Here is a 14860-nt window from a genome sequence, read left to right as displayed (position 1 = left end):
AGGTGACCGAAGGACTCAATTTCATCAACGCATAGTCTCTGCATTTTGGGACTCTCCATTTGCAAACTACTGCATTCTGGCTCTACAGTGCAAATATCTCCAAAGTCCAAAGTCATTTGTATTTTGTATGAATTTTCAATGCGGTTACCATGAAATGCAATTGAATTCTCATATTTGATTAAACTTTATTTCAGACTTCATTCCAAGCTTTTGTACCCAATGTCGGTCAGAGGCTGTGATAAAATGATTGCCTTGTGATTCGTACACTTTAAGGGTTCGGAAAGGTTTTGGGCAGGATTCACAAGAAGTGTGTAAATCCGACTCACAGATACACATCTTTGCCTCGGTGTATATTTACACAATGAGGGGATTCTCAATGGTTTTCTTGCAGATGTTTTGAAAAATGTCATTATTGCTAATTCAAAGGCAGTTTGCATGAGTAATTGTACATAGAGTACGAATACATGTGTGTGTGCTTCACATGTGTGCAGCTGCTCTTGTTAATTTTCTGTTTCCCCCTCTTTCTCTGTGAAGGATACCCCCAACTTCTCGTGCTGTTGGATAGACAGGTATTCAGTTCTGCCCTTAACAGGAGGACATTTCTAATTTTTTAGGCAGTGGTAAGTGGTTAAGAACAATTTGTGGGTGTGCAGAACCTTTTCAGGCCATTCCTGCCTGGCAACAAGCACTCCACACACACTGGGCAACTTTTGTGTATCTGCCATGGACATCTTAAGGATTTGGGGGCCCTGGGCCAAACGTATTTTGGGGCACCTCTTCGGACCAGAATGGAATTTATGATCGAATTTCAGCTCTTTCATGCCCTCTTTGGCCAGGTCACGAGCAGTGAACAGAAACACTTGTCCAAATTCTAAATATGTTACAGCAAATATTCAGTTTTGTGACGTGTCTTTTCAGTATTATTACACAGCAGCAGCTCACTGATATTACTGCAAATAATCTCTTTGACGCCCTCCATTTTTCAAATGTGAGGTTCTGTTTTAATCTCAAAGAAACTTTTTTTATGGATGTTTCATGTAACATAAACAACATTTCTCTGCAAAATGTCTGTAACAGACGCACACACATCACTCACAGTAACATAAATTCAAGGAAAACGGTATTTAAAACAATCTGTTTAGGAACCATTCAATGCCATCAGGGCATGACTGCAGAAGACACCTGGTTTTATCCGGGGCCCCCTAAAAGGCAGGCGCCCTGGCCCAGAGCCCACTTTGCCCATGGCTTGAAACGCCTCAGCCATTGGTCACCTGTGGGCGCCTGCACGAGCCCTCCCTCCCTCTCTAGCTGCGTCTTCGCCTTTCTGCCTGCGGTGCAGAGGAAATCATAACCTGGGGGGTCCCAAGAACACCCCCCCCCCCCCCAAACGTCGACCTGAGACCCACGCACATCCGCCAGTGGAGATGCGCAGGAAGGGGCGAGGCGCCGGGTACCACACCCCCTGCTCGCAGGGGGATGAGGGCACTATGCCTGGTGGCACTGGTGAGCCCATAGGAGGAGGTCCTGCGGGCACCATGCCCGCTCCAGCCGGAGGGGAGGGCTCCAGACGTGTCCTCCACGCCTGGGCTGGTTTTCTGCTCTTCTTCGCGGGTGAGTACTTCATTCATGGGAGTTGTTGGGTCCCATCGCGGCCGGCACAGGACAGTTGCGTTGTTCCCCCTCTTCTGCCCGGATTGCCTTTGGACGAGGAGCCGTGGTTACCTGCTGCCGGGTGCACTCTACGACCCACCAAAGAGTAAACTCTCGCCGGATTTTCAGGGGATGTGTATTAAAAATGATGCGCATTGAGCAGAAGTAAGTTGCAGATTTGTGGGTCTCCTTGCATGTGTACACGCATGTCTCCGCAATACCGCTGAGAGCACACGAGCCATAGCACTGTCAATATCCACTTTTTGTCTAGTGCCTACTACTTCCGTTTAGCTGATTTCTAAGCACTAGCAAATTAGCCAGATAAAGCGTCCGAGGCAGAGGTGCCTGGACTGGCTTGGCCAGGATCACGCACTTTGGCCACTTGGCAAAGCCGGGGCAAGAACTCCTGTGCCCTGGGTTGGCAAGAGGGGAATTAGCCACTTGGGGCCAGATGTACCAAGGGGATTTACCCATTCTGTGTCTATGGGAAAATGTGTTGGTACATATGGCCCTTGCTTCCTACATCTGACACTAAGGTTCACATCCGAGGGTGGGCAGTGCCACCGAGCCGTGGTGCGAGGCGTGGTGTTGGTACCATTGAATCTCAGATCATTTTTGACAGCCTGTGTGATCTTATCATCATATTCTAGGGAGGAGTTGGCTTCCAAAATTCCGTGTCGCATAATCTCCAAATCAAATTGTTTTTCCATGATTTAGTTTCCTCCTGAGTGGTTTCTCGTTTTTCGTTTTTCCATTAATTCACATCCATCAGAAATTCCAACGCTCGTAATCATGGCCTTATGCGGATGAAAATTTAAAAAGTGTGAATGGTCATGTGTTGAGTTGATGTCAGCGGGTGGGTGCAATTTGGTGCTGTGAGTAGAAGGAGCAAACAAACATTCAAGTTTGGAGCAAACTACACAAACAGAGAGAGGAGGAAAAAAGATAGAGCATACAGGAAAATGAGGCATTTTTAACAAAAAGGCTCGTTATTAAAAATATTCTACCACAGGGTTAATTGAGAATGTGCTGTAATGCAGTTTAGCACAAAAAGCCTCAATTAATAAATTTGGAAAAGTGTGTAGATTGGGAATTAGTGCAAAAAAAGTGGGTTGTGCCTTATAAACAGACCGATTCCACCCCTTCCGTGCCTAGGAGAATATTGACTGGCAAAGAAGGAAGAAATTATTTTATATATCAAACAGCACAAAATGTCGTCTGAACACCCTCCCCAGTTCAGAGAACATCCAAGCATTTATTCACAGTGTAAAAAGCAGCTCCCACAGAATCCTCCTGACGCGTTTCGGCTGGAATGCATCAAGCATCCTGTTTGATGTTAAACTGGAGGCTTCCCCTAAGAGCTGGTGCCCCCCTATGAAGCCAGCGTGTGTTTGTGAATATATATACATATATATATATATATATATAAATATATACGTTATTTCCAATCATTCGCCTCATTTGAAATCTATCTGCCATACCTTGATGACTCTCATGTCAAATTGTCTAAACAGAAAGCACGGCACAAGTGATTGCACTTTTTAGAAGCGTTTAGCCTGCAAAGAACATACGTTTTCTCCTAATTTCAAATGTGAAAGATGTTTACATTTAAAAAACTTATTGAAATGTCAACTAGTGCAACACTTCTTTGCAGTTTCATATTAAAGAAGTCGAAAGTAGTGCAGATGGTTTTGCACTGATCTTTACTAGAGCGGACACTCAGGCCCATATTTATACTTTTTTATCGCCGCATTTGCGTCGTTTTTTGACGCAAAATCGGCGCAAACTTACAATTGTATTTTGCAAGTTTGCACCGATTTTGCGTAAAAAATCAGCGCAAATGCGACGCTAAAAAAGTATAAATATGGGCCTCAGTCTGTAATGCGACCTCCGAAGTGCACCCATAAGTAGCATGAAATCTACAGGGGGACTTTAAACATAGCTGATGTCTATGTAAAAAAGCTTCATTTACCATGAGGAGCTTCCTGGCACTATCTTCTTTTGTTTCCCAACTGAAGAGCACTCATTTCATCAGCCTCAAGAGAATGAATGTTGAGACCTCCTGGGATGGGAACCAGTGACCATAGCTCCAAACACAAACCCTGAAGTTCCTGCATTTGGCCAGTGAGCTAGCAGAACAAGTTTGCCTGTTATATATATATATATATATATAAAATATTGTTTTCTCAGATGCTGCCCACCACATAAACGCCACCTCTTACAACCAGGACAAGGGGTTGCAGGAGACACACCATGGACCCGATTCGCAAAGTGCATTTTGTAGTAGGTTTCGTAGTACTTCTATACTATGGCTGCTCACACACTACAAAATACAATTGCTAGACCATGGAGTCTGTTTCACAAAGGTAAACATAGACGTCTGGCCTAAACTTAGACCAAACTTCTAAGTTTATGGCTTTGGTAATTTACCAAAGGCATTTACGAGTCGTATCTTCAGGTCCACACTCGGGTGGGATCTGGAGCTGTATTTGCATGGCACAGAGCAAAGCCTGAATTAGGCCAGTGCGGAAAATCGCTGCGGACTTGGGGTCAGTGATCATACAAGTCTTCTTGCTGTACTGCCCTACGCCAATCTGAAAGGGAGGAAATATGGTGCATTCCTGTCCTTTCCCTGGTTTACATTGCAAGCCCCTCATATATATGCCCCGTAGAACTTTAGAAGCAGCAGTCAAGGAGTGGGCAACCACGGCTGGGCTTGGAAAGCTGGCAGGCCACAAATATAATGTGGCATCATTTTTCCGCCCAGCGCCATGAGCTGGCAACAGAATGCGCCTGATTAAATTCTGTATATTATTAAACAGTCCTGCCTCCAGTTCTGAATGAGAATCTTCAGAAGATATTTATTTTTGGTTAAAAAATAAGTAGATTTATTAGTGCTACTGGAGAGTTAATGATGGGTTATAACAATTTATTAAGGCACTACAAAAAACCTCTGTTTAAATCAGTCATCATTGTGGAAAATATGTTTCTATACTGGCTCAGTTGAGTACTGCATGAATTATACGCTTGTGTGAGTTATGCATTGTCTTCAGTACACTCATAACATGTTGCTTGTCGAATTTGCATATGCATTTGCATTAAACTAAAAGCCCTGGCTGTAAGTTTTATTATCAAGTCTGTTGTGGTACTGAACAGTGTAGTGCTCACTTATCGGCAAAAGTCATAATCTGGGGGAAATTTATCAACACTTTGTGCTGGGCTTGTGTCGCAAAAGTGATGCAAACCCATTGTAAATATTGTGTTAGAATATAGGGCCAGATGTAGAAAGCCGTTTGCATGTCGCAAACTGCAAAAATCGCAGTTTGCGGCATGCAAACGGCCGAACGCGATGCTCATTTCCAAATTGCGAGTCGGTACCGACTCACAATTTGGGAGTGGGACTCGCAAATAGGAAGGGGTGTTCCCTTCCTATTTGCGACTCGCATCGCAATTCAGAGTTGCTTTGTGACCGCGAATGCGGTCGCAAACCAACTCGCAGTTACCACCAGTGTCACACTGGTGGTAACTTATTTGCAAAAGGGAAGGGGTCCCATGGGACCCCTTCCCCTTTGTGAATGTCGGCAAAAATATTTTTTCAGAGCAGGCAGTGGTACTATGGACCACTGCCTACTCTGAAAAAAACTAAACCAAATGGTTTCGGTTTATTTTTCATTTTGAAACTCGTTTTCCTTTAAGGAAAACGGGCTGCAAAATGAAAAAAAAAAACTGCTTAATTTATAAAGCAGTCACAGACATGGAGGTCTGCTGACTACAGCAGGCCACCATCCCTGTGAGTGCAGGGACTCGCTATGGGGTCACAAAATGCGACCCACCTCATGAATATTGATGAGGTGGGTCTTTGCGACCCCATAGCGAGTCGCAGAAGGTGTCTGAGACACCATTCTGCATCCGATTTTGCGACTTGCAAATTGCGAGTCAGTCAGATTCGCAATTTGCAAGTCGCAAAATTGGATTTTCCTACATCTGGCCCATACTTTCTAACACAAATCCAGATTTACATTGGGAAGTTGCCTGAAGTGAGACAACGTGTGAAGCTGGCGTTCCATGGGTGGTGCATGGGCATTCATGTTTGATGCAAATCCTTACCTACAAACATTGGTAGACAGGGATTTCTGCCAAGAACTTACGCCTTCTCAAGGTAAGGTTTGAGAAACGTTTTTTTTCTTAAAACCTTTCTAACTTTGCATGTGTGCTGCACTGTACAGCACACATACAAAGTGGAAAAGTATTAACGCATCATTTTTGCAGTGGAAGGGTCCTCGTCCATTACAAAACCCACGCTTGACAGAACACATCCACAATTGCACCGCGGTGCAAGAGTATCTGCATTGGAGCATGGCAGCTAAAGAGTGCACTAGCACTGGGGAGACAAAAACAGTGCCATGTCTTTATATAAGTGGCCCTGCTTTTCTTTCCCACTGACACAACGCAGCATAGCACCTTGATTCCTGTGCTGCACAGCATACAAAAATACAGAATCTGCTCCCTAGTTTGAAGACATATTGGGGGACATTTACGAAAGTTTACCACAATGCTTCAAAAAGAGAAAGAAAAGCTGCCGCATATCTACTAAGGTAGTTGGACATGTGCCACACACATTGTGCAGCACACATGCAAAGTTAAACACATATGGAGGTGTTTCAACGTTATTCTACTGTTATGCATGCCTTGAGGAGGCTTAATTGTTTTGGTGCCATTCTTATCTACAAATGTTAGTAGAACTTGGATTTGCATTAAAACACAAGGGTGGATGCATCCAAAACACACATGTGCTATCCATGACACCCACTTGACGCAAAGAAGCACGAAGCAGCAAATAGCAGTATTTTGCATTACTTTAGGCAGCTTTCAAATGCATAGAAAGTAATGCCCACCACAACACTTTTTGCTGGGTTTGCGTCATTTTTGGGACACAGTCGCAGTGCAAGGTATGTGTATATGGTATTTCCATAGTGCAAACCTAAACAAAAGGCAGTGGATCGCTGTTCGGAGTCAAAGCAAGCTTAATGTCAATGAGTAATAAGAGCGGAAGCCGGGCTGTGGATGGTTAATGCTTTGTGATGTAGTGTTCTTGGAAAAGGTGAGTCTTAAACTCTTTCTGAAACTGGAGCAGCATTGGGTGGGCCTGATGGATACGACTATGTTCAGTCCTGGGCATAGAAGAACAAAGGCCTGCTGTCTTGTATGCTTTCTTTTTTACGAGTCTTAGGGGCTGATTTAGATATAAGTGGACAGGTGACTCCACCACAACGGTGGCGGACATCCCATCCACTAAAATCTGAATCCCATTATTTCCTAAGGGATTTAGGGCCAGATGTATCATCACGGCCCTTTGCGATTCGGAAATAGCAATTTTTAAGAAATCGCTATTTCCGACTTGCAAAGTGCCATATATCACATTTGCAAATCGGTAATAGCGATTTCTTAAAAATCGCAAATGCTAATACCGATTCGCAAATTGCGATACCGGCCCCATTCGCAGCTATGGGCCTGTTGGCTCATATCTGTGAATTTTTTGCATTTCCAAAATTGCAATTTCTGAACCAGAAATTGCAATTTTGGAAATGAAAAACCCCAGGGTTCTGGGGGGCTAAGGCCCCCTCTGCTGCACCCCAAAAGTTTTTTGGGAACATGTAAGGTGCACAGATGCCAAAGGGCAGGTGTGCTGTACATGTACAATTTAAAACTGCATTTTAAATGCATTTTTAAATTTTGCACATGGTTATCACCAAGTTCAACTTGGTGGTAATTAGCGATTGCTAAATGCCCAAATCGCACTTAGGAATGGCTTCAAACATGTGCTAAGAAATTGCAAATAAGGAATCCTTATTTGCGATTTCTAATTTAGAGAGTCGCAATTTGCGACTCTCTAAACAGAGTCGCAATTTTAAGGAATCACTATTTTAGCGATTCCTTAAAATTGCGTTCAGAATGTATTTCATACATTCTGAAATGGCATTTTGCATTCGCAAACGGGCATTCGCACCGTTTGCGAATGCAAAATGCTTTCATACATCTGGCCCTTAGATTCCTTTTCTTTTTTTAGCCCATTACGTTTTCCTTTAAGAAAAACAGGCTGCATTGTCCAAAGATTTTTTTTTAAACTTATTTAAAAGCAATCACAGACACAGTGGTCTGCTGAACCCAGCAGGCCATCATCCCTGTAATGGCTGCAATTCTTAATTGGTTGCAAATTGCGACCTACCTAATTAATATTCATGAGGTCGGTCCATTTGCGAGCTACTAGGAATCGCTATTTGGAAATAAAAAGGTTCATACCTTAGGAATACCATTTTCCTAATTGCAATTCAGAGATAATCACAGTTAAGAAATCTGTATTCCTAATGTTAGTACATCTGGCCTTTAGTGCACTATGGGGCTAACACTTTCTTTAAATTGATTTGTTCAAAACAACTTTTTAACTGAATACCATAGAATAGTTTTAATCCTAGACTTTTGCAGTGCTTCCACTTTCCAGTACTTTGACACAGTAACTTGCTTGGAATAGTTCGGGTCCCCTTTGAACTCCAACCTTGCATTTGTGTTGAAAAATCTAACCGTCAATGGGTTTATTGTCATATCGCTTCAACCTAATGTCCAGCGGACATAACACACAAGTTTGAAATTGTCTTGAGTGTATGTATTGGTATTTATATACAGCAGACTTACCCCTGAAGCAACGGAGTGCTGGACATTATGGGCCTGATTCTAACTTTGGAGGACGGTGTTAAACCGTCCCAAAAGTGGCGGATATACCACCTACCGTATTACGAGTCCATTATATCCTATGGAACCCGTAATACGGTAGGTGGTATATCCGCCACTTTTGGGACGGTTTAACACCGTCCTCCAAAGTTAGAATCAGGCCCTTAGTCTTCTGGGGGTTTAGTTTTAGAAGGTGTGCTGTCATTTATGCTTAAATTTTGTCAACAATTGTAGACAATCAGGAGATGCCTGCTCTGGAGAAGCCCCTCATGTATAGTTGTGTGTCACCTGCAAACTGATGATACTGTATGTTGGAGTTCTTAAAGAGATCACTCATTGGTTCCAGGTAAATGTTGGTGACCGCAGGAGCTAGAACTAATCTTCGCGGCACTTCTTGGGAGTCTTTTATGGGGTTTGAAAACACATGTTCTACTTTCGCTACTTTAGTCACCTGGGAGCGGCTGTCCACGTATGACTTAACTGCCTGCATTGCACCACTTTCCGCTCTCATGCGCGTCATTATGCCTACATCAGGCATAATGTATGCAAGGGGGGGTTCCGGTGTTAGGAGACCCACAGAAATGGCGCAGTGAAATCTACAAGATTTCACTGCACCATTTGTGGCATCATTTTTAACGCCTGCTCAAATCAGGTGTTAAAGTGACGCACCCACTGTAATCAATGGGCCTCCTGCGCTTCGCTGTACTAGCGTCAACATTTTGACGCTTGTACAGCAAAGTGCCATAATAGCATCAACAATTTTGACGCTATGGCCCATATTTATACTTTTTTAGCGCTGCATTTGCACCGATTTTTGATGTAAAAGCGGCGCAAACTTACTAGATACAATTGAATTTTGTAAGTTTGTGCCGCTTTTGCGTAAAAAAATTATGCAAATGCAGCGCTAAAAAAAGCATAAATATGGGCCCATATATCTAACGTGCACCATGGTGCACCATATTGTAAATACGGCGCACACATGGTGTTGTTAGGTGGGCCAAGGGCCACGCAAGAAAACTGGCGCATCAGCACTGATGTTCCAGTTTCTTGTAAACACGCCCCTTTTGGTCTAACTTTACCTTTGTGAATACCGAAAAGTAGTGAAGTTAGACTTTTGGTCTAAGGTAGATTTTGGTCTAAGGTAGACTTTTGGTCTAACTTTACCTTTGTGAATTGGGCCCACAATCATTTTGCCCCCCATGATTGTGCCAGACGCTTTGGCAGATAACTAGTCTTTTAGCGATGGTTGAATTGAAGTCCAAGACCTTGATGCCACAAGCTCCAGTACCAGTGATTTCAGTCCCTGTATTTCAAACACCTCCCAGCCTTCCAACCTGTGCTCAGCAGTGATGCTTGGTGGGGAGTGGGACACGTCTGATTGTGAACATTCTTCTTGTGCATGGGTTCTGCAAGAAATGCAGAGTTTCACCAATGATCACATCACAACAGTGAAGAACAGAAGATGATCTGAAGCGGCATTATCAAGCGGAAGAAGTGACTTCCGGACAACTCGAGTTTCTCTTTCGTTGTTTACTTCACGTCACCTGGTGAAAACCAACCTCGCTATTAACACTTGTACCTCGGTCGTTCTTCAGGTTAGAACCTATTTTAAGAAGCTCAGATTTTTTCAGTCTTTAAAAGCTTCTAATCATTGAGGAATCAATATTGAGTGAAGTGTATTTGACAATTTCATACTACTTTCAAGCATGTCCGCGTGTCACTGGCATGGTAGAGAAGCCACATGTAATGGATCAGCTTAAAACGCAGAGGTCTGACCTACTTTTTCCAGCAGAGGTGAGAGAATGAAGCTTTGGGTGATTTTAGAGTGTGGTCGTGGTGAGGCAGTGTGGAAACCTTTAGCATGTAGTGTGGTTACTTAGGTTGCAAACCCGGAAGCTTGCATGATTTAAATCGAAAACATGAGACTCCGGCACCTCCAGTAACAGAAAGAGCATCTAGAGTCATCCGGGGTCTCAAACAGAGGCCCCAGGTACCTGGACTGAAATCCAGCTCTTGAGCAGTGTGATTCCATGTTATAAACACTGGCCTCGAGCACCCCATATACAGCTGTCACCCCAAGTTATTGACACTTGCCCCAAGCAACTCAGTAAATACAGTATACAGTAAATACAGCTATTGAGTAGTATGATCCCATGTTATAAACACTGGCCTCGAGCACCTCATATACAGCTGTTGAGTAGTATGATCCCATGCTCTAAACACTGGCCTCAGGCACCTCATATACAGCTGTTGAGTAGTAGGTTACCATGTTATAAACACTGGCCTCAGGCACCTCATATACAGCTGGAGAGTAGTATGATCCCATGTTATAAACACTGGCCCTGGGCACCCCATATACAGCTGTTGAGTAGTAGGATCCCATGCTATAAACACTGGCCCTGGGTACCTCATATACAGCTGTTGAGCAGTATGATCCCATGTTATAAACACTGGCCTCGAGCACCCCATATACAGCTGTCAGCCCAAGTTATTAACACTGGCCCCAGGCAACTAAGTAAATATAGTATACAGTAAATACAGATATTGAGTAGTATGATCTCATACTATAAACACTGGCCCCGGGCACCTCATATACAGCTGTTGAGTAGTAGGATCCCATGCTATAAACACTGGACACGGGCACCTCATATACAGCTGTTGAGTAGTATGATCCCATGTTATAAACACTGGCCCTGGGCACCTCATATACAGCTGTCGAGTAGTATGATCCCATGCTATAAACACTGGCCTCGGGCACCTCATATACAGCTGTTAAGTAGAATGTTCCCATGTAATAAACAATGGCCCTGGGCATCTCATATACAGCTGTCGAGTAGTATGATCCCATGATATAAACACTGGCCTCGGGCACCTCAAATACAGATATTGAGTAGTATGATCCCATGCTATTAACACTGGCCTCGGGCACCTCATATACAGATATTGAGTAGTAGGTTCCCATGTTATAAACACTGGCCTCTGGCACCTCATATACAGCTATTGAGTAGTAGGTTCCTATCTTATAAACACTGGCCTCGTGCACCTCAAATACAGCTGTTGAGTAGTAGGGTCCCATGTTATAAACACTGGCCCTGGGCACCTCATATACAGCTGTCGAGTAGTATGATCCCATGCTATAAACACTGGCCTCGGGCACCCCATATACAGCTGTTAAGTAGAATTATCCCATGTTATAAACACCGGCCTGAGCACCTCATATACAGCTATTGAGTAGTAGGATTCAGTTTTACAAACACTGTCTTTGGGCACACCATATACTTTTGTCAAGTAGAAAAATTCCATGTTATAAGCACTGGCCTCGGGCACCCCATATACAGCTGTTGAGTAGTAGGATCCAATGTTATAAACGCTGGCCCGAGCACCTCATAAACAGCTACTGAGTGGTAGGATCCCATGTTATAAACACTGTCTTCGGGCACCTCATATACAGCTGTTGAGTAGTATGATCCCATGTTATAAACACTGGCCCCAGGCACCCCATATACAGCTGTTGAGTAGTATGATCCCATGCTATAAACACTGGCCCTGGGTACCTCATTTACAGCTGTCGAGTAGTATGATCCCATGATATAAACACTGGCCTCAGGCACCCCATATACAGCTGTCAAGTCGTATGATCCCATGTTACAAACACTGGCCCTGGGTACCTCATATACAGCTGTCGAGTAGTATGATCCCATGTTATAAACACTGGCCCTGGGCATCTCATATACAGCTGTCGAGTAGTATGATCCCATGCTGTTAACACTGGCCTCGGGCACCTCATATACAGCTATTGAGTAGTAGGTTCCCATGTTATAAACACTGGCCTCTGGCACCTCATATACAGCTGGGGAGTAGTATGATCCCATGTTATAAACACTGGCCCTGGGCACCCCATATACAGCTGTTGAGTAGTATGATCCCATGCTATAAACACTGGCCCTGGGTACCTCATATACAGCTGTTGAGCAGTATGATCCCATGCTATAAACACTGGCCTCAGGCACCTCATATACAGCTGTTGAGTAGTAGGTTCCCATGTTATAAACAGTGGCCCGAGCACCCCATATACAGCTGTCGAGTAGTATGATCCCATGATATAAACACTGGCCTCAGGCACCCCATATACAGCTGTCAAGTCGTATGATCCCATGTTATAAACACTGGCCCTAGGCACCTCATATACAGCTTTCGAGTAGTATGATCCCATGCTATTAACACTGGCCTCGGGCACCTCATATACAGCTATTGAGTAGTAGGTTCCCATGTTATAAACACTGGCCTCTGGCACCTCATATACAGCTATTGAGTAGTAGGTTCCCATCTTATAAACACTGGCCTCGGGCACCTCAAATACAGCTGTTGAGTAGTAGGATCCCATTTTTTAAACACTGGCCTCGGGCACCTCATATACAGCTATTGAGTAGTAGGTTCCCATCTTATAAACACTGGCCTCGGGCACCTCAAATACAGCTGTTGAGTAGTAGGATCCCATGTTATAAACACTGGCCCTGGGCACCTCATATACAGCTGTCGAGTAGTATGATCCCATGCTATAAACACTGGCCTCGGGTTCCTCATATACAGCTATTGAGTAGCAGGTTCCCATGTTATAAACACTGGCCTCGGGCACCTCATATACAGATGCTGAGTAGTTTGATCCCATGTTATAAACACTAGCCCTGGGCACCTCATATACAGCTGTCAAGACGTATGATCCCATGTTATAAACACTGGCCTCGGGCACCCCATATACAGCTGTCAAGACGTATGATCCCATGTTATAAACACTGGCCTCGGGCACCCCATATACAGCTGTTAAGTAGAATGATCCCATGCTATAAACACCGGCCCAAGCACCTCATATACAGCTATTGAGTAGTAGGATTCAGTTTTACAAACACTGTCTTTGGGCACACCATATACTTTTGTCAAGTAGAAAAATTCCATGTTATAAGCACTGGCCTCGGGCACCCCATATACAGCTGTTGAGTAGTAGGATCCAATGTTATAAACGCTGGCCCGAGCACCTCATAAACAGCTACTGAGTGGTAGGATCCCATGTTATAAACACTTTCTTCGGGCACCTCATATACAGCTGTTGAGTAGTATGATCCCATGTAATAAACAGTTGCCCTAGTACCTCATATACAGCCATTGAGTAGTATGATCCCATGTTATAAACACTGGCCTTGGGCTCGTCAAATACAGCCATCGAGTAGTATGATCCCATGTTATAAACAGTGGCCCAAGCACCTCATATACAGCTGTCGAGTAGTATGATCCCATGCTATAAACATTGGCCCTGGGTACCTCATTTACAGCTGTCGAGTAGTATGATCCCATGATATAAACACTGGCCGTAGGCACCCCATATACAGCTGTCAAGTCGTATGATCCCATGTTACAAACACTGGCCCTGGGCACCTCATATACAGCTGTCGAGTAGTATGATCCCATGCTATAAACACTGGCCTTGGGCACCTCATATACAGCTATTGAGTAGTCAGCTGTTGGGTAGTAAGATCCCATGTTATAAACACTGGCCTCGGGCACCTCATATACAGCTGTTGAGTAGAAGGTTTACATGTTATAAACACTGGCCTCAGGCACCCCATATACAGCTGTCGAGTAGTATGATCCCATGCTATAAACACCGGCCTAGGGCACCTCATATACAGCTGTTGAGTAGTAGGTTCCCATGTTATAAACACTGGCCTTGGGCACCCCATATACAGCTGTCGAGTAATATGATCCCATGTTATAAACCCTGGCCTCAGGCACCCCATATACAGCTGTCGAGTAGTATGATCCCATGTTATAAACACTGGCCTCGGGCACCCCATATACAGCTGTTAAGTAGAATGATCCCATGTTATAAACACCGGCCCGAGCACCTCATATACAGCTATTGAGTAGTAGGATTCAGTTTTACAAACACTGTCTTTGGGCACACCATATACTTTTGTGAAGTAGAAAGATTCCATATTATAAACACTGGCCTCGGGCACCCCATATACAGCTGTTGAGTAGTAGGATCCAATGTTATAAACGCTGGCCCGAGCACCTCATAAACAGCTACTGAGTGGTAGGATCCCATGTTATAAACACTTTCTTCGGGCACCTCATATACAGCCATTGAGTAGTATGATCCCATGTTATAAACACTGGCCTTGGGCATATCAAATACAGCCATCGAGTAGTATGATCCCATGTTATAAACACTGGCCTCAGGCACCCAATATACAACTGTTGAGCAGTATGATCCCATGTTATAAACACTGGCCTCAGGCACCTCATATACAGCTGTCGAGTAGTATGATCCTATGTTATAAACACTGGCCTCAGGCACCCCATATACAGCTGTCGAGTAGTATGATCCCATGATATAAACACTGGCCTCGGGCACCTCATATACAGCTATTGAGTAGTAGGTTACCATGCTATAAACACTGGCCTCGGGCACCTCATATACAGCTAT

At 44.0% G+C, this 14860-nt stretch overlaps 1 protein-coding gene across 1 annotated transcript in view; it reads left to right on the top strand.

Moving 5' to 3' along the window:
• Positions 1-1466: 1466 nt before the first annotated feature.
• LOC138257869 (HEPACAM family member 2-like) overlaps positions 1467-14860 on the top strand; it is an 87078-nt gene continuing 73684 nt past the window's right edge. Inside the window, exon 1 of the mRNA XM_069205906.1 lies at positions 1467-1611. Within this exon, the coding sequence (XP_069062007.1) occupies positions 1488-1611 (124 nt within the window). The 5' untranslated portion in view covers positions 1467-1487. The remainder of the gene's footprint in view (positions 1612-14860) is intronic.

This window comes from Pleurodeles waltl, chromosome 1_1 (assembly GCF_031143425.1).
Source record: "Pleurodeles waltl isolate 20211129_DDA chromosome 1_1, aPleWal1.hap1.20221129, whole genome shotgun sequence".
NCBI classification, from domain to species: Eukaryota; Metazoa; Chordata; class Amphibia; order Caudata; family Salamandridae; genus Pleurodeles; species Pleurodeles waltl.
The sequence above is the reverse complement of the archived record's forward strand: the minus strand, read 5'-3'. Positions and strand labels throughout refer to the sequence as shown.